This window comes from Bufo bufo, chromosome 6 (genome assembly GCF_905171765.1).
Source record: "Bufo bufo chromosome 6, aBufBuf1.1, whole genome shotgun sequence".
Lineage (NCBI taxonomy): Eukaryota > Metazoa > Chordata > Amphibia > Anura > Bufonidae > Bufo > Bufo bufo.
Window position 1 is genome coordinate 63253205 of NC_053394.1, and position 26845 is coordinate 63280049.

At 43.2% G+C, this 26845-nt stretch overlaps 1 protein-coding gene across 1 annotated transcript in view; it reads left to right on the forward strand.

Annotated features, from left to right (window-relative positions):
* The first annotated feature begins 241 nt into the window (after nucleotides 1–241).
* LGI1 (leucine rich glioma inactivated 1) overlaps nucleotides 242–26845 on the forward strand; it is a 98110-nt gene continuing 71506 nt past the window's right edge. The window contains exons 1-2 of the mRNA XM_040437710.1: nucleotides 242–441; nucleotides 680–751. Coding sequence (XP_040293644.1) covers nucleotides 242–441; nucleotides 680–751 — 272 coding nt within the window. The remainder of the gene's footprint in view (nucleotides 442–679; nucleotides 752–26845) is intronic.

Here is a 26845-nt window from a genome sequence, read left to right on the forward strand (position 1 = left end):
CGGGCAGTTGGATATTCCCCATCTCGCAGCACAGCACTAGTCTCTCCTCTGCACACACTACACACACACACAGCATACAGATAAAGCTGCAGGTTCCTCCAAGCCAACCCAGCGGCTGAGAAGAAGAAGACAGCCTAGGGGACAAGCCGAGACCCTTGTGTTGGCCTTACAAAAGACCACAGCTGCTGTTCATGGTTTGGGATATCCGTCTTACTGGCTGCAGTCAGAAATTACCTGGAGGATGGGGAATGGCACCAGGCTACATAGAAGATTTGCTCTATTCTATTGCATTTCGGTTGGTCTCCTATTGATAAATGAGATTGAAGGGAGAAGACCGAGCAAGTCAAAATGCCCAACCTGGTGCACCTGTACCAAAGACAATGCCTTATGCGAAAACGCCAAGACTATTCCTCGCACCTTCCTTCCTGATGTTATCTCACTGTAAGGGCTGTAAGCATTTTTTTCTTCCTGTACAGGGTTTCTGTATGAGGTGCTATAGGCACGCAGCGATGTGTCATGCATGCTGCCTTGCACATTGTATTAGAAGCTGGTTTTAGGTTATTGTTGGCTTTTTCGTGATGCATTTTGAATCTAGATTGTGCTACTGCTATTGTTTATTGCTATGGTCTTTTTGCGCCTTTTTTTTTACATGACATGTCTACCTATGTGTTTTTTGCAGGTCCTTTGTCAGGTCTGAATTTACAGAAATCCCAGAGGGGAGCTTTTCACATATTCCATCTCTGCAGCTCCTGTAAGCAAGGTTTATTTCCTATATCCCAAGGCTACTTGTGTGTGTTGTATATGATGATGTGAATGCGGTCACCTGTTTAATGGGCGCTCGTTTTGTTTTGTAGAGAAAATTGCCCTACTGCAAAGCGACCGAGACCTTGTCTTTTCCTTTAATTGAAGGCACATATAATTACATTGAGTGCATTGACTACACAGCGTTCTGCAGATCTCTAGGCTGGGAAGGAGGTGCTGGGAGGCTGAGTATTTAAGTCTGAGCAATGCAGCAAACATACATGCTATCGAGACTCTCTGCATGTCCATTTGTCTTCTCTATATGCTGTCCTTATAGACCTCTATTGAGAGTCTTTGTGCATTTGTCATATAGTTTTTATTTGGCCGTGATCATTTAAACAATTTTTCATACTTCCCGTAGATTCAGGTAGTCAGATGTAGACAAGTCAGGACTACATCATGTATCATTGTACAATTTTTGTTAGTTTTGTCGTAAGTGCCAATTTTGTATATTGTATATATTTTTCTGCACAATCCTATTGAAGTGAAGAGACATGATCGCCACATATGTGGTTACTGGGTCACAATGCATAGGTGCCCATGCCACGTGGCAATTCAGCCTGACCTATAATATAGGTTTAGGTGTCGCACGCCGGCCCACAGCTGGAGAGGATGGCAGTGATGGCTGCAGCAATGAGGGTGGTTGTAGTTCTCACAGTGGCTAAATACCCTCCTCCAGCACTTCTGTAGGCTGGAGGGGCGCAATGCCTCTTCCCCTTGGGGGAACACCCTGCTTGTTGGTGGCTAGGGTGCCCTTAATGTTAGGTGGACAGGAAGCTGGGTGCAAGACAGGAGAGAAGGTGTAGGGCCGGTGGATGGTTATAATGAAAAAAATCTCTGTTGAATAGATGATGGAGGTTGTAGTACAAACACTAGCAGTATGAGCAGTTCTAAAGTATATAACACAGCGGGTTTCTCCCAAAGGCTGTATATAGGAGATAGCAGCAATGATGGTCTACCCCTGAGTATCTTTCTATATACCATGCAATCTTCCTAAGTTGACCAATGTGTGAGGTTCACTTCCTAGAACAGGTGGCCATTTTGCCAAGAAGGGAGGAAAATTTATATTTTCAGAAAGTTGAGGACCAATTTAAGGTCATGCCGAACTGAGACAGTAAGGTAAATGCACGTTTATGGCAATAGACTTTACTGCTTGTGGTAAAGGTTAAAGGAGTTGGCCAGTTTATATTACCAGCTGCACATATGCTGGGAACAGAACATGCGTTATTAAACTATCGGCCCTGAATATCTATGTTTATCTGTTGCGCTGTGAACATGGCTGCAGATGGAGGATCTATCCCCTGTATAAATGAATGGAGGCCGCTGATGGATGAGAACCTCCATTGTCAGCTATGTTCCCTGTGCAGCGCCAATACGCAGGTTACTAGCTGCATGCATGTGCTTTTCCCAGAATATGTACACCTAGCAATATAAACTGGCCAACCCCTTTAACCTTAACCACAAGCAGTAAAGTCTATTGCCATAAATGTGCGTTTACCTTACTGTCTCAGTTCGGTATAGCCTTAAATTGGTCCTCAACTTTATGGAAATATTTGTTTTCTTGTCTCCTTGGTAAAGTTGTTTTTCTGGCAACTTTCCACTCATAGAAATGGTGTTTTCCTGGAAAAGGCTTCTGTTTCGGTCTACTTTTCAACATCACATACAAGCAGGTCTTGTCTATTGCCTGTTCAGAAGCAGGCCCTCAACTAACTAACCAGGGGATCATAGGACCAGCCGACTACTAATGACTGCCAATTAATGTCTTTGTAACCATATATAACCTTTTGGGATACATAGTGCACTACACATCTCATTAAACACATTAACAGCTTGTAGAGTGTGACATTAAGCCTTTAGCGGTGATCCAGTGAGTCACTGCATAGTCATTAGGCAACCATATTACAGACGGTATTAGTTATCGTTACAGAGGTTGTCTGATTTGCATGCAAACCTCTCCATTGCCCACAAATGTGGTGAAATAATAAAATAACATATACTCATAAAATTTCCCCTTTATGCCATTGTGTTAATGGAAAATACAAAACACACATGCAGTAATATGTTGTATGAAGAAAACTACATTGACGCAAACCATAGTACTAAAGCTGTTGCATCTTGCATATTCCTTTCAGAACTGGCTGGTTGGATTTAGGGCCTGTTCACATAATGATTATCCTTTTTAAATAACCCTCGATCATTTTTTGGAATGTATCTGTCAATAAATCCATAGGTTTTCCATAGTGTGGCTACTACAATCACGGTTAAAAGCCTCCGTCCATCCCCACTGAAAAGTTTCCGTCACAATACTTTTTTTCAACAGGGTAGAAAGAATGAGACTGCCTCATTTTTCGGTCCAGAAGGATCAATTTTTAATGGCAAAGTTTCAAAACACTGGAAAAACTTTGGGGGGGTGTTTATTATTTTTGGTCTGTTTGGAGTTAGGTTTAAGACTGTTTTTGGATTTCTTTCATGCTCCAAATAATAGGTTTGGCGCATGGTGGTATTCATTTTTACGCAATTAGAAAAGTGGTTGATGACATATTGATGTTGTGTACGCTAGGCGTATGAAATTACGCCGGGGGGACTGGTGTGGCGATGCAATGTTTTTGTGACGTTTTAAAATTGTTGCACTAAATATATTAAACTGTTGTATATTTAAACATAATCTAAATCCCACGTCACATTTGAAACCGGCACAGGATACCAAATGTTGCAAATTTTTTAGCAAAACCAAGCATACGCCAAAATGCGCGTCAAATTTCCCCAAAAAAACAGACGTACCACATTTGCTAAATGTCCCTACTGGACTCCTAAACACAGAAAGAGCTGGGATTTAAATTAAATAATTTTGAGTCATACTGAATGTCCACACATGAACACCATTTTTTGTATTCTAATTAGGTCCAGTATTCTGTGCATATTAAATTTATCATTCATTTTTATTGGAACCCATTTTTTTCTGATACACTGTTCCAAAATCCCTGTACAGCCACAGATTTAAAGGAGTTTTCTGGGTCTTACATATGGGTTTCCTATCCTGTAGATAGTTTACCAACATCCCAGTGCTAACCACTGAGCTACCATGCAGCCCCCATAGATCATCAATATGTAAGTCCCAGAAAACCCCTTTAAATGATGAAATTCTGCTGTCTGTCACAAGAGTATGTAGGAAGCACCTAAACTCCACATACTGGTGGCTGAAGGTAGCCATTTTTTTTATATTTAAAGGGAACCTGTCACCGGGATTTTGTGTATAGAGCTGAGGACATGGATTGCTAGATCACCGCTAGCACATCTGCAATACCCAGTCCCCATAGCTCTGCGTGCTTTTATTGTGTAAAAAAACGATTTGATACATATGCAAATTAACCAGAGATGAGTCCTGTACATGAGATGAGTCGGGGACAGGACTCATCTGAGGTTAATTTGCATATGTATCAAATCATTTATTTTTTACACAATAAAAGCACACAGAGCTATGGGGACTGGGTATTGCGGATGTGCTAGCGGCCATCTAGCAACCCATGTCCTCAGCTCTATACACAAAATACCGGTGACAGGTTCCCTTTAAATCTATATGAATGAAGGGAATGTGAAGTGTGAAATATATTGAGACCCATGCCTAATATAGATCCTCTCAAAATCAGAAACATTAGCAGAAATAGAAGGTGAATGATCAGGTCACCAATGTAAAATGGAGTCTTAGGCCCCTTGCAGACGAGCGTGTCCGGATTAGATCCGGATGCATCCCGGTGCATTGCGGCAAACCCGCGCGAGTAGGAACGCAATTGCAGTCAGTTTTGACTGCGATTGCGTTCCGATGTTCAGTTTTTTTTTTTCAGTGTTTTGCACGCGCGTGATAAAAAACTGACTGTGGTACCCAGACCCGAACTTCTTCACAGAAGTTCAGGTTTGGGTTAGTTGTAGTGTAGATTGTACTATTTCCCCTTATAACATGGTTATAAGGGAAAATAATAGCATTCTTAATACAGAATGCATAGTACAATAGGGCTGGAGGGGTTAAAAAAATAATAATAATAATTTAACTCCCCTTAATCCACTTGTTCGCGCAGCCGGCATCTCTTCTGTCTTGTTCTGTGAGGAATAGGACCTTTGATGACGTCACTACGCTCATCACATGGTCAGTCACATGATCCATCACTATGGTGATGGATCATGTGACGGACCATGTGATGAACGCAGTGACGTCATCAAAGGTCCTATTGCTCACAGATGAAGACAGAAGAGATGCCGGCTGCGCGAACAAGTGGATTAAGGTGAGTTAAATTATTATTTCTTTTTTTTTAACCCCTCCAACGCTGTTTTACTTAGCATTCTGTATTCAGAATGCTATTATTTTCCCTTATAACCATGTTATAAGAGAAAATAATAATGATCGGGTCTCCATCCCGATCGTCACCTAGCAATCGTGCGTGAAAATCGCACCGCATCCGCACATTCATTTCTATGGGGCCTGCGTTCTGTGAAAAACGCACAAAGAGGAGCATGCTGGGATTTTCACGCAACGCACAAGTGATGCGTGAAAATCACCGCTCATGTGCACAGCCCCATAGAAATGAATGGGTCCGGATTCAGTGCGGGTGCAATGCGTTCACCTCACGCATTGCACCTGCGCGGAAAACTCGCCCGTGTGAAAGGGGCCTTAGTGATTCTACCCTCTGATAGTGAAGCTTTAGATGGGTCTTTAATGGAAAACTCTTTATATTTCCTTATGTGCGGGTCCTAATCATATAGTGTCCAAAGAATGAAGACGAGCAATAATGTCTATCTCAGAGAGTTTTTACTACTTCCCTTTAGAAAACCTGCATTATGGTTGAATAGGGTCTCCGAACAGGCTCTGAGCTTTGGCTTAGGGCCCTTCGCTGTACCCCTATCTGCCTCTGATTTCATACAGAGACATATGTAGTTTTTTGTTGTTGTGTTCATGCTCCTGTTTGGAAGCTCAAAAAAGAAAAAAAGTAGCAGCACTTACGAATCTATAGCAAAAAGTCTCTATGGTGGTGGTGCCCGCAGTGTTGGATACCAGTCTGCAGTATCCCCAAATCATCCAGAATAAATCAAAAATAAAACTGCAGCACTCGTCGGTCTTCCATTCATGCTAGTTTATTCATCAAAAATTGCGACTTTTCGACCTCCCGGTCCTACTCAAGCAAACCTGGTTTGCTTGAGAAAGACCAGGAGGTCGAAACGTCGCAATTTCTGGTGAATAAACCAGCATGAATTGAAGACCGACGAGTGCTGCAGTTTTATTTTTGATTTATCCTGTTTGGAAGCACTACATAATAACGCTGTGCCATATGGTGGCTCCACATGGTGTTCCTGTGGCTTTGTGTGTCGTTGTACAGGCTAATTGCACATGGCACTGATATGTACAGTACAGACCAAAAGTTTGGACACACCTTCTCATTCAAAGAGTTTTCTTTATTTTCAAGACTATGAAGGCATCAAAACTATGAATTATATACATAACAAACAAGTGTGAAACAACTGAATATATGTCATATTCTAGGTTCTTCAAAGTAGCCACCTTTTGCTTTGATTACTGCTTTGCACACTCTTGGCATTCTCTTGATGAGCTTCAAGAGGTAGTCCCCTGAAATGGTCTTCCAACAGTCTTGAAGGAGTTCCCAGAGATGCTTAGCACTTGTTGGCCCTTTTGCCTTCACTCTGCGGTCCAGCTCACCCCAAACCATCTCGATTGGGTTCAGGTCCGGTGACTGTGGAGGCCAGGTCATCTGGCGCAGCACCCCATCACTCTCCTTCATGGTCAAATAGCCCTTATTTTCAAAGTTTTCCCAATTTTTCGGCTGACTGACTGACCTTCATTTCTTAAAGTAATGATGGCCACTCGTTTTTCTTTACTTAGCTGCTTTTTTCTTGCCATAATACAAATTCTAACAGTCTATGGCCTCATGCACACGACCGTTGTGTGCATCCGTGGCTGTTGTTCCGTTTTCCGTGATTTTCGGCGGACCCATTGAGTTTCAATGGGTCCGTTGAAAACTCGGAAAATGCACTGTTGTTCATCCGTGGCCGTGATCCGTGTTTCCTGTCCGTCAAAAAAATAAGACCTGTCCTATTTTTTTGACGGACAACGGTTCCTGGACCCATTCAAGTCAATGGGTCCGTGAAAAAACATGGATGCACACAAGATTGGCATCCGCGTCCGTGATCATTGGCAACTTTCACACAGACGGATCCGCAGATCCGTCTGCATAAAAGCTTTTTCAGATATGAGTTTTCACTTCGTGAAAACTCATATCTGACAGTATATTCTAACACAGAGGCGTTCCCATAGTGATGGGGACGCTTCAAGTTAGAATATACTGAGAACTGTGTACAGGACTGCCCCCTGCTGCCTGGCAGAACCCGATCTTTTACAGGGGGCTGTGATCCGCACAATTAACCCCTCAGGTGCCGCACCTAAAGGGTTAATTGTGCGTATCATAGCCCCCTGTAAGAGATCAGGTCCTGCCAGGCAGGAGGGGGCAGACCCCCTCCCTCCCCAATATTATATTCATTGGTGGCCAGTGCGGCCTCCCCTCTCCCACCCCCCCTAGTTAAAATCACGTTCCGAATCCGCCATCATTGGTGGCCAGTGCGGCCTCACATCTCCCCCCCCTAGTTAAAATCACGTTCCGAATCCGCCATCATTGGTGGCCAGTGCGGCCTCACCTCTCCCCCTTCCTAGTTAAAATCATGTTCCCCCATCATTGGTGGCAGTGGAGAGTTCTGATCGGAGTCCCAGTTTAATTGCTGGGGCTCCGATCGGTAACCATGGCAACCAGGACGCTACTGCAGTCCTGGTTGCCATGGTTACTTAGCAATTTTTAGAAGCATTATACTTACCTGCGAGCTGCGATGTCTGTGACCGGCCGGGCGCTCCTCCTACTGGTAAGTGACAGGTCTGTGCTATAGGCAATGCGCCGCACACACCTTTCACTTACCAGTAGGAGGAGCGCCCGGCCAGTCACAGACATCGCAGCTCGCAGGTAAGTATAATGCTTCTAAAAATTGCTAAGTAACCATGGCAAACCAGGACTGCAGTAGCGTCCTGGTTGCCATGGTTACCGATCGGAGCCCCAACGATTAAACTGGGACTCCGATCGGAACTCTCCACTGCCACCAATGATGGGGGAACGTGATTTTAACTAGGGGGGGGGAGATGTGAGGCCGCACTGGCCACCAATGATGGGGGATTCGGAACGTGATTTTAACTAGGGGAGGGGGAGATGTGAGGCCGCACTGGCCACCAATGATGGGGGATTCGGAACGTGATTTTAACTGGGGGGGGGGATGTGAGGCCGCACTGGCCACCAATGAATATAATATTGGGGAGGGAGGGGTCTGCCCCCTCCTGCCTGGCAGGACCTGATCTCTTACAGGGGCTATGATACGCACAATTAACCCTTTAGGTGCGGCACCTGAGGGGTTAATTGTGCAGATCACAGCCCCCTGTAAAAGATCGGGTGCTGCCAGGCAGCAGGGGGCAGTCCTGTACACAGTTCTTTTAGTATATTCTAACCTGAAGCGTCCCCATCACTATGGGAACGCCTCTGTGTTAGAATATACTGTCGGATATGAGTTTCACGATCTAACTCAAATCCGATGGTATATTCTAACATAGAGGCGTTCCCATGGTGATGGGGACGCTTCAAGTTAAAATATACCATCGGATTGGAGAAAACTCCGATCCTATGGTATATTAACTCCTGACTTTACATTGAAAGTCAATGGGGGACGGATCCGTTTGCAATTGCGCCATATTGTGTCAACGTCAAACGGATCCGTCCACATTGACTTGCATTGATCCGTATGGCTTCGCACGGCCAGGCGGACACCAAAACGACCTTTTTTTCATGTCCGTGGATCCTCCAAAAATTAAGGAAGACCCACGGATGAAAAAACGGTCACGGAATACGGACCAACGGAACCCCGTTTTGCGGACCGTGAAAAAATACTGTCGTGTGCATGAGGCCTATTTAGTAGGACTATTAGCTGTGTATCCACCTGACTTCTCCACAACGCAACTGATGGTCCCAACCCCATTTATAAGGCAAGAAATCCCACTTATTAAACCTGACAGGGCACACCTGTGAAGTGAAAACCATTTCAGGGGACTACCTCTTGAAGCTCATTAAGAGAATGCCAAGAGTGTGCAAAGCAGTAATCAAAGCAAAAGGTGGCTACTTTGAAGAACCTAGAATATGACATAATTTCAGTTGTTTCACACTTGTTTGGTATGTATATAATTCCACATGTGTTAATTCATAGTTTTGATGCCTTCAGTGTGAATCTACAATTTTCATAGTCATGAAAATAAAGAAAACTCTTTGAATGAGAAGGTGTGTCCAAACTTTTGGTCTGTACTGTATATGAGCACTGATATAATGGACAACATCTGCATGGTTTCTCTTCCAATGTCTTTTATCCCCCAGTCTTTTATAACCTCTATAACTACAATACTAGGAAGTACAGCAGACTGTACCTAAGGAACTTATGCTGATGGCAGCCTTTTATCCCATCTGTAAAAGGCACATGGAACCAATTGGAAAGAGATAATGCATTTTAAGTGGATGAGTAAAATGGAAGGATCTAGAAGATACACTAACATCACTTTACAGCAATTATAGGCTGATACTTGAGGAATAATATTAAGATCAATTAAAGAAAAAATCCTTTCAGTTCTTCATAACTCTATATCCGGTCTTCCTAACTTTTCTGCACTGGAGCCTCAGCAAAGAGAACAGAGTGATGTCTAGTTCTCACCATGGTTGAAGTCTGTATAACATTAAACACTGCTTTTGGCCACACTGCACATGTGAATACACAATAAAAAAAAAGATGATAAAAAGTTTGTAAATGGTTGGTTGGTTTATAGAGTTCATAAAAAAAAGTTGTTGAGTTCAAAGCAGGAAAAATGGGCAAGCGTAAGCATCTCATAGATCGGAGAAGGACCAAATTGTGATGGCTAGATGACTGGGTCAGAGCTTCTCCAAAACTGCAGGTCTTGTGGAGTGATTCTGCTATGCTGTGGTTGTAGATGTTCAAGGAAGGACAACTGGTGAACTCGCGACATGGTCATGGGCCCCTGAGTCTCATTGATGCTTGTGGCTAGTGAAGGTTAGCTTGTCTGGTCTGATTCCACAGAAGTTGGCCATGATAGAAAGGTGTCGCAAGACAGCTTGGGCTGCTTTAAAGTCATGGCTGATTGGTATACAATCCACTGAGTCCCTGAATTATCAACAGAGGATAATCTGAAGTTTGTCTTCAAATTTGACTATTTGGGTAAAGGTAACTGTCTATTAGCCAAATTTATAAAAGTACACAGCACTTGTAAAGTTCAGCAAAGGACAAACTATTATAATGTGACTTATTTTCATCCATCACAGCTACAGCAGGTCGGGCGTGGAGTCCAATTTTTGATAAACAAGGCGAAAAAGCAATGTACTCCACAGGAACACCCACAAAGCTGGATTTCTGAAGTTGACTTAGCAGGAGCAACAAATAACTTTGTCCTGTCACAGACTATTGATAAATTTCTCTTCCAAGTAAAGCGACAGAAGAGTTGCCACTGGTGGCATGTGTGCCATGACCGAGACCCCTGAATTGCTGCTGGATTTTTTTGCCATTCACAGATTGCAGTCATGGCACATGTGCAATTCTTGCTGCGACCCCATTTATTTCTATGGGATCACCACTACACTGCGATGCCCCTGCAATCTTTGGTGCGATAGTTGTCACATGACCAGTGTCGCCGTGTAGCCGTACCCTGGGTCCATACACATGATTTTGGTCTAGCTTGTTTTGTGCAGTAAAAAGCCATGCATCGAAACCGCTTGCATTTTTTTTTCAGTTCACATGTGTTTTTTATAGCTTCCCCCCCCTCAACTGTTTGCAGGGACACGTAGCTGTAGGAAGCTCCATTCCCGAGTTATGATAATTGTTCTTGATATGCAAATTAGACCTTTGGCCCATCGAGGACGTCGGCATTGTTTTTGTTGCACCCGAGCTCCACTCCCTTCTGTTGCCAGTCCACAGAAATGAGTGGAACCTGGGTGTAATATGAGGAATGTGGATGCCCTCAATGCACCAAAGGTCTAATTTGCATAATAAATATAACTAATTATCAAATTATCATAACTTGGGAACGGATCCTCCGATCAACAATAGAAAAACAGTGTTTCAATCAGGCGAACCACAGCTATGTGTCTATGCAAAGAGTTTGTTAGGGAGGTCTCTGTGAGACAGATTTGCTGTAAGGTCCATCTAGGTGTCACCAGTTAGGGGGGTGTCCCTACACTGTATGACACTGGCAGCACTGATTGGATAGTGTCAGACTATGCTCACTCCCCCAACTGGTAACACCCAGATGGACCTTAAAGGGGTTTTCTGGGAGAAAAATATTGATGACCTATTTTCAGTATAGCTCATCAATATTATATCAGTCATGGGGTTCAACTCCTAACCATCTCCCATGATTACTTGTTAGAGAGCTGTAGCTTCTTCCTAAGCTACTGACATCACGCTCATTGATCACATGGCATAGGTGCAGCTCAGTCCCATTCAAGTGAATGGGTCTGATCTGCAATACCAAGCACAGTGCTGTCCATTGTATAGTGGCTGTGCTTTGTATTGCAGGTATGTCTGTGAAGGTTCTCATTTATCCAGGTCATGGTATATCTGTAAAGAATAAATCAAGGCAACTCGACGTACTGTAGATTTCTTGAAAACGTTTCACTCGTTCTTCCAACGAGCTTTCTCAATTCAGAGTGACTGTACAAAGAATTATACCATGCTGGGTATAATTACCAGATGTTGATTCAGTTACATATTTATTCTCAGAGAATTCTTGTCCAGTCACTCAGAATTGAGAAAGCTCATTGGAAGAACGAGTGAAACGTTTTCAAGAAATCTACAGTAAGTCCAGTTGCCTTGATTTATTCTTTACAGATATTGCAGGTATGGTATGCTGTGACTAGGGATGAACGAATCGACTTTGGATGAAACATCCGAAGTCGATTCGCATAAAACTTTGGTCCAATACTGTACGGAGCAAGCACACCGTACAGTATTAGAATGTATTGGCTCAGATGAGCCAGAGTTATTACTTCACAAAGTCTCGCATCACTTCGAGTAATAACTTCATAGATTAATTTTTACTGCAAAAAAACTATTTCCCGAACTCTGGTTCGGTTCCAAGTGGTACATGCACACTCATGCACATTTCAAAAATGAACATGAATTAACACAGACAGATGTTTTCAAGTTTTGCCTACAGTTGGGGTTAAAAAATAAAAAAATCACTAGAAAACTATGATAACCAGAGTCCAGATCACTTCATAGTCTGCCATGAACTACGTCCATCTGCCACGGCAATGCACCCTCAGGACTTGAAAAATATTCTTCAAAGAGGTCCATGAAGGGTCTGGTCCAATCCTCCAGATGAAGAATATGTACCAGGTTCTAATAAATCAAGTTCTGAGGGAGCATCATGAATCCTGACAAATCCTGCTTGAATAACCCGGGTGCCATCTCTAAGGATGACAGTAATACTCTCCACTTGTGTGTAAGTATTCCAAACGCACACTCAACATACCGACGGGCTCTACTCAGCCGATAGTTGAAGATACGCCTGCTGTCATCCAGGTTGCGTCTGGGGAAGGGGCGCATGACATGTGGTGCCAAAGCAAACCCTTCATCAGCCACAATTACAAATGGAGCCGGTGGTCCCGCAGAACCTGGCAGTCTTCTGGGTTCTGGGAGGGCTAGTTGGTTGGCTTGAAGTCTCTCACACATTTTAGAAGAACTGAAAATGCGCATATCTGCAGTGCTTCCATAGGCCCCGATATCAACAATTATAAATCTTGTAAGTACTGTCAGCCAAGGCCAAAAGCACTAAAGAAAAATATTGTTTATAATTGTAGTACCGGGACCCTGAGTGAGGCGGCTTCTTAGCACGTATGTGTTTGCCATCCAGTGCCCCGAAGCAGTTTGGAAACTGCGCTTCAACGTAAAAACCCACAGCTATTCGGATCCAATCCTCATGCTTGGGCACTGGCATCACCGCTTCCCGGAGTCACTGTCAAATCACATCACAGGTTTGATGAACTATGAGAAATAGTTGAGACTCCCAGCAGGAACTCAAAATGCAGAGATGCAAATGAATTTCCAGTTGCCAAAAATCTGGAAAAAAATGAAAATCTGGAAAAAAATAAAATAAAAAAAATTACTGCTACACAGAAATACTCTCACACCAAAAATACACACCAAATCTAAATATGCACATTATTACATTGTAGCTACACTATCACACATATTGCAATTAGCAAAAATAGTAAAATTTAATAATTTGCACACTCGCCAAAAAGAAAATAATTTACAAAATACATACTTCAATGTCACGATGAGCCGTTCCTCAGGAGAAACGCAGCGCCTCATATTTGGGTCCTGGTATGTGAGGACAGGGCGCAGAGTCGCTAACAAAAAGTCGAAGCTGTTCACAGACATACGACAAAACCCATGAAATTTCTCAGGATGCTGTCGCAAATCCATGTACAGCGTGTGGAAATGACCCTTCCTGCGCTGCTGAGAAACAATTGGGTGAACCCAATGCCTCCTCCTCGGTTCCACGTTCAGCATAGTTGGCTGCTGCAACTGTTGCCGAGAAAGCAGCCAGCACAAGAGAACCATTTCCTCCGAATCGTCAGCCATGATACAACAGATAACAGTAGCCAGAAACCAATGTCGGACAAACAGAGGATTCCAACTAAGCTCTCAATGCTGCATAAAATGGAGTAACAACAATCACATGACCAAGTTATATAGGGGGAGTGAAAAAGGGGATGTGTCCAAAAATTATTACCAAGTTCCTGTTTCCGATCTGCAAAAAACAGATGGCATACCGAAACCGTACGGAGATTTTTTAGCGGAAATATGGAACGGAAACGCTATGGATACAAAAAAACAGAACAACGGATCCGTGAAGTATGGACCGCAAAATACATACGGTCGTGTGCTTGAGGCCTGAAGAGGTTTACTAATGATCATATAAAACGTTTTATCTCTTGATATTTTGTGAAAATCTTGAATATGGGATTTAGTTTTGGGCGCCACATACTATAAAGGATTTAGGAGAGCTAGGAAGGGTTCAGAGATGGACGACCAGATTAATAAATAGGATGGAAGGTCTTTTTCAGACCTCCTGCACATGACTGCATCCATTTTGCAGTCTGCAAAAATGTGGATCAAACACAACAAAAAGCATGGTTGTGTGCATGAGTGGCTTAAAATGTTAGATTTGTTCTGCATGGAAAAATGATGCCTTTGAGGTACCCTTTTTATACGTATAAATACATGTGTGGTCAGTACAAAGAACTGGTACATGATTTATTAATTCCAAGGACCAAGAAACATTCTTTACATGTGGAGGAAAGCCGATCTACACATCAATTTCGGAAAGCAATCTTAAGGCCTCTTTCACATGGGCGTCGCGTGTGAGGGCCGGATATGATGCGGGTGCGTCGCGGGAAAATCGTGCGATTTTGCCTGCGAGTGGGGTGAGTTTTATGTGATTGCGTTGCGTTATTCAGTTTTTTTTTGAGAACAAAGTAAATAAGGGATGGAGGGGTTAAAAAAATAAATAATTTAAACTCCCCTCATCCACTTGTTCGCGCAGCCCGGCTTGTCTTCTTTCTTCTTCTTTGAGGACCTGGGAGAAAAGGACCTTTGGTGACGTCACTGCGCTCACCACATGGCCCCTCACCATGGTGATGGACCATGTGACAGACCATGTGATGAGCGTAGTGACGTCACCAAAGGTCCTTTTCTCCCAGGTCCTCAAAGAAGAAGAAAGAAGACAAGCCGGGCTGCGCGAACAAGTGGATGAGGCGAGTTTAATTTATTTATTTATTTATTTTTTAACCCCTCCATCCCTAATTTACTTAGCATAACCATGTTATAAGGGAAAATAATAAAGATCGGGTCCCCATCCCGATCGTCTCCTAGCAACCATGAGTGAAAATCGCACCGCATCCGCACTTGCTTGCGATTTTCACTCAGCCCTATTCATTTCTTTGGGGCATGCGTTGCGTGAAAAATGCACAATATAGAGCATGCTTCAATTTTCACGCAACGCACAAGTTATGCGTGAAAATCACCGCTCATGTGCACAGCCCCATAGAAATGAATGGGTCCGGATTCAGTGCGGGTGCAATGCGTTCACCTCACGCATTACACCCGCACGGAAAACTCGCCCGTATGAAAGGGGCCTTACAGTTAGAGTAGTCAAACTATGGATCATCCTACCCCAAGAGGCAGTAATGGCAGGTTCTATGTCAGAGATTCTTATCTAACAGAAAATGGCATTAAAAGTTTTAATTAATCTAATTTGTGCCGTATAACTGATCTGAGGTTGAACTTGATGGACATGTAAAATACATATTGAGCAATGGTCATCTCCTAAAGTTTGCATTAGGAGACCATATTTATTGTGGGGTCTGCAAATTGTAGATCCACAAAATACGAATACCATCCGTGTCATATCTGTATTTGACTTCAGTGGGTCTATGGTTTGCATTGCATTTTGCAGCCAATTAAAGGACATGTTCTATCGCTTTGTGGAACGGACATATGGATGCGGGAAAGCACTGATCACCTGTGTGCTTTCCGCATCCGTTTGTCCTATCCGCAAAAGGATAGACTATGGGGGGCATTTACAAACAGATACATGCCACTTCTTTGGAGTATATCTGTCGCAGATTGCGGTCCAAAGGTTATTTGCGCTGCAATCTGCAACTTTTTCCGCTTTTCTGCTGCTCACGTGAGGTCTAAGAAAGGGGGAGTGGGTGGGTGGGTAAAAGGGTGGGCCGGCAGCCCCATCTCATTTATCATTTTCTACGCCTGTTTTAGGCATAAAAAAATGGTTTAAATCTTCTCCAGCAAATGAGTCAATGAAGACACTGGGGAACATTTATCAATAATGGCGTAATTTGCGCAATTTTTTTTTCTAACTTCACAAGACAAAAGTGGTGATTTATTTCACCTCATATCAAAAGGTGCACGCCACTTGTAAAATGTGACTTTAAGTATCAACTTGATTATCCGCCTATTTCTCTTGATTTGTGACTTGATTTTAAAACCAATACCACTAAAATGAGACTTTTTTTTAACTGAAATGCGCCATTTCAGCCACCCCTGTCCAGGCCACACTTGGGACTTTTGAAACATATTTGCGACATTTCCAGTGGTAAATTGCGACTTTTGTCTCAGACTCGGGCCTTTTTTATTATTGTTTTGTTGAATGACAATTTACTGACAGAATCCTGCTCCTTCGCTCATTTATATCGCACTGTTTTAATTCCTACGTTTCACTTGTTCCCACTACAGGTTGGTTTTTGTTTTCATAAATGCGATATTCTGACAAAAAGTCGCATATTTATGTCATTAATGCGACTTTTTACACAAACCACCACCACATAAGCTGGCTTAATTGTCCGGAACGATTTGAGCCATTTCTGCCCATAAGAGGATGATAAATGAGGCGTAATATGCGCCAATTTGATAGCCCCGCCTGCTTTGACATTTATAACTAATTTCTGATGCGGTGCATTCTTTATGGTGAAAATTGTGGAGTAAACAGCTTATATATCTGGCAAAACGCCATTCTTTTTGGTGCCTTTTATTCCATAATTCTGGTGCAACATGCTTAATAAATGCCCCCCAATGGGTCTGCAAAAAAGTGTGGACGGTACATGGGTCGCATCTGCTGTGTGCATGAGGCCATATATGTATATTTTGCAATCATGTACTGACACAGGAAGGTCCCTAGCCATATATATAGCCATATATATTGTGGCACTGAGCTGTTTATTATGTTGTCCATGGATACAATGGTGTCCAATGCAGAGGTCGGGGCAAAGGGCTATGAGGTCACATAGCAACAATCTGTCTGATGCTATGTATAGAGAGAGACTTTAGAAGAAACACACCACAAAAACAAAAAAAAACCTAATAACTGATCTGTATGATTACAGTGGTAATATCAGGGGCAGTCATAGAAGAAAACAAAGACGTTACATTGAAATGCGATCCATACATTACAATATATTGGCAAAGCATACTTCAAACTAGAAAAGCTACAATTTCTGGGGAAATTGTGTGAAGTGTTCTTGCCTCCACCAGTAGTCTACAACTGGAGTGGCTGGAGTAACTGGGTGGAGTGGCTGGAGTAACTGTGGAAAAGTTGGACTGGGCAGAGTAACTTTATGGAGTGGGCAGAGTAACTGTGTAGAGTGTTTGGAGTGAGTAAAGATAGTAAGCATTACACTAACCAATTGATTGATCAAATTTAAAAAGTGCACATGACAAGCTTGATAGAGTGAGAAATGCATTTAAACTTCAATTTATTTATATAGCACATTTAATTGCAATGTTGTTGCCCAAAGTGCTTCACAGTTACATTAAAACATACATTTATAAAAACAGCAGCCGATTTGTGTAGGTGGGCTTGAAAATGAGGGAGTGGTGGCAGTTTGGAAATCATGTCCTGATTTTTCAGCTCACACTCTAGCTTTTGTCACTCTGCTGACTGCTCACACACCTGGGTTCCTATGGCAACTCACTCTACAGCAAGGGCAGAGAAGAGCGGTTAAAAACAAACTGCTCCAACTTGCTCACTTCACTGGCGGTTGCCATCTTTAAACGGTTGTAGTTTAAAAATTATAAATCCTACAGCGAAGAGCTTTATATTGTGAAAATCACAACACCCAGACCTACATTTTGATGCATAGTATGTCTCTGAAATATAAAAAATGAAGGCACAGTCGCAGTTTAGAAATTGCCCTTCAAATTTGAGGTGACTAGAGTGGAGATTCAATGAATGTCAATGGGCGGCATGAGTTGCAAACAAATGGTCATATTGTGAAAACTATCAGGACTATTGCTTAGCCGTGTCAGCAGGGATAGCTGAACGTTTTGATATAAGATTTGTGTAGGTGGGCTTGAAAATGAGGGAGTGGTGGCAGTTTAGAAATCATGTCCTGATTTTTCAGCTCACACTCTAGCTTTTGTCAGCTCCGACTGTTTTGAACATTCCGCCATTCATTCCTATGGGACCAATTCCACCACAAAAACACTGATATTTTGTGAACCATTCGGCGAAACGTTCCATAAAGTAATAGCACACCAATCGGGAACAATCTGCACGTTTCGGTATATTACTGTCTATGTAGTGTAAAAACTGTGGGAGGAGTTAGGGTGGTAAATTTGGCTATAATAATAAGAATATATATGTGAGATAACAGTAAGTGGTCTTGCCATGCAAGAACACTTAATTAGGGAGGGGAGTTTGGGAGTTAGGGTGTGACCCTACGGTATGGCTGATCGCATGCATGCAAATTATGCCCACCTGCAGCAATCGATGGCCACAGAAATTTGTAGCAAACTTGTGCCACCAATGGCTGCCATGGGGCGTGGCTCGACTACATTCAGTCAGCCGCACTGTGGGGGTCACACCCTTATGAAAAGAGGTTAAAGGGGTTGTGAAAGAATAGAAGAGATGGAAAAAAATGACTTACAGTATCTGCTTCCTGGCATCAACTCCACGCTCCTTCTCCTCCAGGCTTGCGATGCCCCATTGGGCTCCCTCGATGTCAACATCCAGTTTGACAGGCAATCACTGGCCACGGCAGTGACCGGCTCCTCTTATGTCCGTGCTCTCCAACCTGTGGCTCTCCAGCTGTTGCAAAACTAAAACTCCCATCATGCCCTGATAGACACAGGCTCATGATGGGAGCCCTTCAGATGAACATGTATTACAAACAAAAATAGATAAAAATGGTAAAATCAGCCCATATTCTGCTCATAAAACATTACTGCACCCCTGCTGGTAGCCTCTTCCGATCAGCTGTTATAAAGCTGCTCTCAGCTCCTGGGAATAGACCATCAATATTAAAATCTCAAAAAACCCTTTAAGGCATGGGATCTAATATGCTTACCGGCATAGTAAAACTCTGCCAAGCAATCACTTGGTCCGCAGCTGTTTTTCTGACTAACATAGGTTATCTGAATGACTTGTAGTTATATGGTAAGAGGAAATAAGTGGCGCTTAGCCAACTCTGTTGCCACCTATTGTGGTGGAATAGAAAGCGATGGGTTAAAATATAACCTGCAGAATTGCTCCAAAGGACAGTTTTACACGAGCATATACAGTCTGTGAAATACACTCCATGTGACAGCAATGGGGCTAATCCATGGGCAAAAACCATGCCCAGTTTCCGGTGGTGTCCACGAGGAAACCACTCCAAGTCCGAGCCTGTCCTTTCTTAGTGTGGACTGGAAATCCATATGAAAATAACCCATGGTGGTATGGGAAAAGTGTTGAGTCCCACGGACAACTATAGCACATCTGTTACATGTGCACTTGGCAGCTGAAGGTATCTGTGTTAGTCCCATGTTCATATGTGCCCGCATTGCTGTAAAATCGATGTGTTAATATATGTAAATGAGCCTCTAGGAGCAACGGGGGCGTTGCCGTTACTCCTAGAGGATCTGCTCTCTGCAACTGCAATGCCCTCTGCACTTTGACAGGTCCAGGTGTGATAATGTTTTCACTGCCTGGCTCTGCCAATCAAAGTGCAGAGGGCACAGCGGTTGCAGAGAGAGCAGAGCTGCTAGGTGTAATGGCAACCCCCCATTGCTCCTAGAGGCTCATTTGCATATATTAATATTAAAACATCATATTTCTCAGCAATGCGGACACATATGAACATGGGGCCAACACAGATGCCTTCTGCTGCCAAGTGCACATGTAACAGGTCAGACAGTGTCATAGGTACAAACCTTTTAAGTCATCATACGTCCTGGAAAACCCCTTTAAATTCCAGTTAATTCCTTTGATTTACCGTTTAATTTTTATTTTTGTGATGTAAAACCATTGGAAAACATTGCCAATAAAAGATGCCGCCATATCAGACCAACGTGCCATCTCATGTATCGAATGAATAATCTTTTTTCATAAAGCTGAATCATGTTCTTTGAAATACTGAGCTCCTGGGGTTCAACAATTGTATTAGGACACAGAAAACACGCAGCTCCGGCCATGTGGAGAAGTAAATCTCCGCGTGCCTCATGTTGTGCCTTAAGGATAACATCCCGATTGTGCTGTAAATTTCCTAACATTTCGAGACGGTTGCTAGGCAGCTGCCGAGGTGATTAGAAAGCCCAGCATGAAAGAGCGGGAAGAAACTCTACATCGGCGAGAACAAGGGACTACTTCAGATGTGTCCTAGATCTGTAGAAATATACATTACCGGGTGCATGTTCCTCCAATGTTTAATAGAATAAATTTAGCAGGCGGACTAGTTTCTAGGGGAAGAGATGTCTAGCAACACCTAGAAAAAGCTGTAGTTGCCAACAAGTATCCATAGCAACCAATCTTCTTTTAAAGTATGTTTTTAATAACTGTTAAAGGGGTTGTCTGGATTAGAAAACAAATAAAAAATCTGATTTAGATACACTATTAGGGAATATAGGATCTCCTCTATACAGGATCCTCATCTTTTTAACCAGAGTGGAGAGTGGCGATGAGGAGCATCACTCTCTCTGGAGGACCTAACACATCCATGCTTAAAGAGGTTTTCTGAGATCTTTTTTTTCTGATGACCTACCCTCTGGATCTGATTGGTGGGGGTCCGACTCCCAACACCCCCGCCGATTAGCTGTTTGAGAAAGCATCAGCGCCGCCACCTTCTAGCAGCTTTTCCTAGGCCATGTGACATCATGTTCATCGACCACATGGCCTAGTCACAGCTCAGCCCCATTGAAATGAATGGGGCTGAGCGGGATACCAACCACAGCCGCTATACGAGTGATGACTAACCTCCAGCACTCCAACTGTGGTGAAACTACGACTCCCAGCATGCTCCATTCATTTCTTGGGGATTGTAGTTTTATCACAGCTGGGGTGCCGGAGGTTAGCCATCACAGCGCTATACAATGTACTGCTTGGTGAGCAGGTAAAACCACCACGGAGCTAATGTGAGAACTGGTGCCTTCTCAAACAGCTGATGTACAGGGGTCCCGGGTGTCGGACCCCACTGATCAGATACTGATGACATATTTAGAGCATAGTTCATCAGTAAAAAGATCTCAGAAAACCTTTTAAAGTTGCTGTGCAATGCTTGGATATTGATGACTTATCCTTGGGATTGGTCAACAGTATCAGATTGGCAGAGGGTTCAAACAACCGGCACCTGGCCGTGAGGAGGGTGTAATTACACTGCACCACTGCTACGATCTAGACAGCAAGCAGGTTAGAGGACATGTGTGAAGAAGTGTGCCAGGTGTCAGACCCCCGATGATCTGAAGTTGATGGCCTGGCCTGAGGATAGGCTATCAATATTAGGATCCAGGGTAACCCTTTAAAGTCAAATCTTTCCATCTATGTCGTTTTTTTCTTATGAAGCATGACATCCCTTCAGATGAACATGTATTACAAACAAAAATAGATAAAAAAAATTTAAATCAGCACACATTCTGCTCATAAAACATTACTGCCTGATATGAATATGTTGGATCTGAATGAAAGAAGCTGAGATCTGTTTAATATGATCTGTTCTATACACAGCAGTCTGCTGAGCGTGCAGCTGGATAACATCTGTTTACAGGGTAACAAGGATTGTAAAGTTCAGTAGTGATAGCACAGGTAGGCCAGAGTAAACTTCTGCCTCTACATAGCAACGGTCCACAAGCCAAACATTAGCCACCGTCCATATATATTCTACTACGTCATGTTAACCACCTCAGCCCCCTTAGCTTAAACACCCTTAATGACCAGGCCACTTTTTACACTTCTGCACTACACTACTTTGACCGTTTATTGCTCGGTCATACAACTTACCACCCAAATGAATTTTACCTCCTTTTCTTCTCACTAATAGAGCTTTCATTTGGTGGTATTTCATTGCTGCTGACATTTTTACTTTTTTTGTTATTAATCGAAATTTAACGATTTTTTTTGCAAAAAAATGACATTTTTCACTTTCAGTTGTAAAATTTTGCAAAAAAAACCACATCCATATATAAATTTTTCTCTAAATTTATTGTTCTACATGTCTTTGATAAAAAAAAAATGTTTGGGTAAAAAAAAAAATGGTTTGGGTAAAAGTTATAGCGTTTACAAACTATGGTACAAAAATGTGAATTTCCGCTTTTTGAAGCAGCTCTGACTTTCTGAGCACCTGTCATGTTTCCTGAGGTTCTACAATGGCCAGACAGTACAAACACCCCACAAATTACCCCATTTCAGAAAGTAGACACCCTAAGGTATTCGCTGATGGGCATAGTGAGTTCATAGAACTTTTTTTATTTTTTGTCACAAGTTAGCGGAAAATGATGATCAAATGGGGTCACTTGTTGGGTAGTTATACTGCCCTGGCATTCTAGGGGCCCAAATGTGTGGTAAGTAGTTTGAAATCAAAATCCGTAAAAAATGGCCGGTGAAATCCGAAAGGTGCTCTTTGGAATGTGGGCCCCTTTGCCCAACTAGGCTGCAAAAAAGTGTCACACATGTGGTATCTCCGTACTCAGGAGAAGTTGGGCAATGTGTTTTGGGGTGTCATTTTACATATACCCATGCTGGGTGAGATAAATATCTCGGTCAAATGCCAACTTTGTATAAAAAAAATGGGAAAAGTTGTCTTTTGCCAAGAAATTTCTCTCACCCAGCATGGTTATATGTAAAATGACACCCCAAAACACATTGCCCAACTTCTCCTGAGTACGGAGATACCACATGTGTGACACTTTTTTGCAGCCTAGGTGGGCAAAGGGGCCCACATTCCAAAGAGCACCTTTCGGATTTCACCGGCCATTTTTTTACAGATTTTGATTTCAAACTACTTACAAAAACATTAGGGCCCCTAGAATGCCATGGCAGTATAACTACCCCACAAGTGACCCCATTTTGGAAAGAAGACACCCCAAGGTATTCCGTGAGGGGCATGGCGAGTTCCTAGAATTTGTAATTTTTTGTCACAAGTTAGCGGAAAATTATGATTTTTTTTTTCTTACAAAGTCTCATATTCCACTAACTTGTGACAAAAAATAAAAACTTCCATGAACTCACTATGCCCATCACGAAATACCTTGGGGTGTCTTCTTTCCAAAATGGGGTCACTTGTGCGGTAGTTATACTGCCCTGGCATTTTAGGGGCCCAAATGCGTGCAAAGTAGTTTGAAATCAAAATCTGTAAAAAATGGCCGGTGAAATCCGAAAGGTGCTCTTTGGAATGTGGGCCCCTTTGCCCACCTAGGCTGCAAAAAAGTGTCACACATCTGGTATTGCCGTACTCAGGAGAAGTTGGGCAATGTGTTTTGGGGTGTCTTTTTACATATACCCATGCTGGGTGAGATAAATATCTCGGCAAGTGAATACCTTGGGGTGTCTTCTTTCCAAAATGGGGTCACATGGGGGGTATTTATACTGCCCTGGCATTCTAGGGGCCCTAAAGCGTGAGAAGAAGTCTGGAATCTAAATGTCTAAAAATTTTTACGCATTTGGATTCCGTGAGGGGTATGGTGAGTTCATGTGAGATTTTATTTTTTGACACAAGTTAGTGGAATATAAGACTTTGTAAGAAAAAAATAATAATTTCCGCTAACTTGGGCCAAAAAAATGTCTGAATGGAGCCTTACAGGGGGGTGATCAATGACAGGGGGGTGATCAATGACAGGGGGGTGATCAGGGAGTCTATATGGGGTGATCACCCCCCTGTCATTGATCACCCCCCTATAACGCTCCATTCAGATGTCCGTATGTGTTTTGCGGATCCGATCCATGTATCCGTGGATCCGTAAAAAACATACGGACATCTAAATGTAGCCTTACAGGGGGTGATCAATGGCAGGGGGGTGATCAGGGAGTCTATATGGGGTGATCACCCCCCTATAAGGCTCCATTCAGATGTCCGTATGTGTTTTGCGGATCCGATCCATGTATCAATGGATCCTTAAAAAACCATACGGACGTCTGAATCTGAATGGAGCCTTACAGGGGGGTGATCAATGACAGGGGGGTGATCAATGACAGGGGGGTGATTAGGGAGTCTATATGGGGTGATCACCTCCGTCATTGATCACCCCCCTGTAAGGCTCCATTCAGATGTCCGTACGTGTTTTGCGGATCCGATCCATGTATCAGTGGATCCGTAAAAATCATACGGACCTCTGAATAGAGCCTTACAGGGGGGTGATCAATGACAGGGGGGTGATCAGGGAGTCTATATGGGGTGATCAGGGGTGATCAGTGGTTCATAAGGGGTTATTAAGTGACGGGGGGGGGGTGTAGTGTAGTGTAGTGGTGTTTGGTGCTACTTTACTGAGCTGCCTGTGTCCTCTGGTGGTCGATCCAAACAAAAGGGACCACCAGAGGACCAGGTAGCAGGTATATTAGACGCTGTTATCCGCTGTTATCCGCTGTTATCCGCTGGCAGGCTGGAGATCCACTCGCTTACCTTCCGTTCCTGTGAACGCGCACGCCTGTGTGCGCGCGTTTGCAGGAAATCTTGCGTCCCGCGAGATGACGCACGGATGCGTCCAGGAGGAATGAATCAACCACCTTCCGGACGCATCCGTGCGTTAGGCGGTGGTTAAACAGACACTCATTGAAAATTTTTTAATAAATAATGCACCAGAAGGAGTTGTTGGAATCTAATGAAACCTTGTATGTGTGAATGTAATTATGATAGATGTAAGTTATGTAGGAAGGTACAAGGGGTTGTCATTGATGGTAGGTATGTGTCACCGAGGTTCCTGGCCGGTATTTTCATGTGTCAGATGCAGATAAGGCTGATTGACACTTTTGCTATTTAGTATGGCTGTAAATAGCTGATCCTTGACGGCTCTTATTGGGAGTAATCAAAGTGCTGGGTGGGTGACTACTCCCCACGTTCCAGGCCGGGTTTTGACAGCACCTGGCTATCCTTAAAAAGGCAGCTGGGCTCAGTAGCAGGGAACGCCCTGTGTGTTGCGATCTGAGCCCTGTGCTAGGCTGAAAAGCTGAGACGTGTGTGTTGGGAGAGCAGGCCACCTAAAGCCTGCATTTAGACTGCTGGAGGCAGAACTGCCGACAAGGTGACGTTTTTGTTATGCATGAACTTTCTCCTCGGTGTGAACAAATACCAACCCTGCAAAGAATGTTTTTTGTTTGACCTTATGTGTGAATAAACACGGACATTTGAATTACGAACTTGTACTTTGCCTCTGTACTGCAACCGCTTATCCCAACTACCAGAGCGAATCCCACAGTTATTACAGTATTAGAGCAAAAGGTGAAGTTGTTGGGGAAAACTGTACAATTGAAAGGAGGCTCTAGGACCCTATTGGGCACCTCTAGCCTGGATACAAGATGAGGTATGGTTGGACATGGAGGCATACAGGTTCTGTATGGTAATCTGCGGCACATTTGCCCACAGACGTTACAGCTGGGCCTGTAGATCCTATGCACTCAAATTGACGAAGCTGGAGTCCCAGCTGCTCTCATAGATTCTTGATTGGAGATAAATCTAGAGACCGGGCAGCCAAGGAGGTGTTGTGGATTAGACATTTCTGGGAAATCCTTGCTGTGTGTGGTAGAACATTAGCCTACTATTTATGCCTTTTAATCCTACATGATGTGTCTAAGGGTCCATTCACACGTCCACACGGACACCGGCAATGTGCGTTCCGCATTTTGCGGACAGCACATTGCTGGCACTCTCATAGAAAATGCCTTTTCTTGTCCGCAATTGTGGACAAGAATAGGACATGTTCTATTTTTTTGCGGATCCGGAAGTGCAGACAGCACATTCCAGCCCCATTAAAAATGAATGGGTCCGCACTTGTTCCGCAAAATTGCGGAACGGGTGCAGACTCCATTTTGCGGACGTGTGAATGGACCCTAAATGTAATACTGATACATTGTAATGTATTATTGATAAAACTAATAAAAAAAAAGTTTTGTAAAGAAATTTACCCGGTGGAAGCCCTGCCATGAGAGGCAACACATGTTGCCGCAGGTTGTCCTGCACATATCACTGAGCTGTTAGTGTCCCTTGTATCACTACTAGGGGTGACTGACTGTCCTAAGTGATGACTCCCCAGATCATCACATCAGCAGTTGGGTCAGTGTGTCGCTCCACAGCAAAGGTAGGATTGAGGTGTTCACCATGAGGTCTGCTAAGCCCATGGAAATGGTCCGGGCAGGAACAGAGATGTATAATGAAGAAGCCACCTGTGTCTGAATGGTGGACAACAAAACTGTGGAAGCTGCTCATGCTTGTCGGTGGATCAAACGATCTGCTCCACTAGTGGTCTTCTGAGCCCTCATGTAAACACTGCTCCTAACACCTCCTAAGAGGTAGGACAGAATGGCCTAGATGGGGGGAAATTAATTGAAATAACCATTGTCCTTCCTTCAGTCCAATAATGTGCCCCCTCTCAAAGTCTTCCAGTTGGACAAAATGTCTCTGTATGTCATAGCGGCATGTCTAACAGTCAACTATTTCTCACCGAGGTACAATACCTAAAAGTAACCCCTGAGAGTCTTTTTATAGGTCAGTGGTAGAAGCACTTTTACACCCTCCTGTGGAAAGACCCAGTGTCTAATCAGACCTCACCTGTAATCATTTACACATCTGCCTGAGACAACTGCATGCCGTTTTGCAGCAATCTGACACTTCTATCTGTGTGCATTATATTTTGGTCAATGAGTGTAAATCTCCTAAAATTTTAAAGAGTATTTCTTCCTAAATTTTTAAAAAAAAAGTACCACCAGGGTTGATTTTAGCACTATCTCATGGATTATCTCCCAGCTTACCTATACTTCTGAATGGCATGAATAGGTAGTGGGAATGGTCGAGGGATCAAGTCACATCTTGGAAGGACTCTCTTAAATGTGCATCTTTCTCTGGTGTTGATTTGACTGATGATTTTCCCTATCACTGATGGCATATTCAACCGTTTTTAAGATCTTCCAGATTAGCAA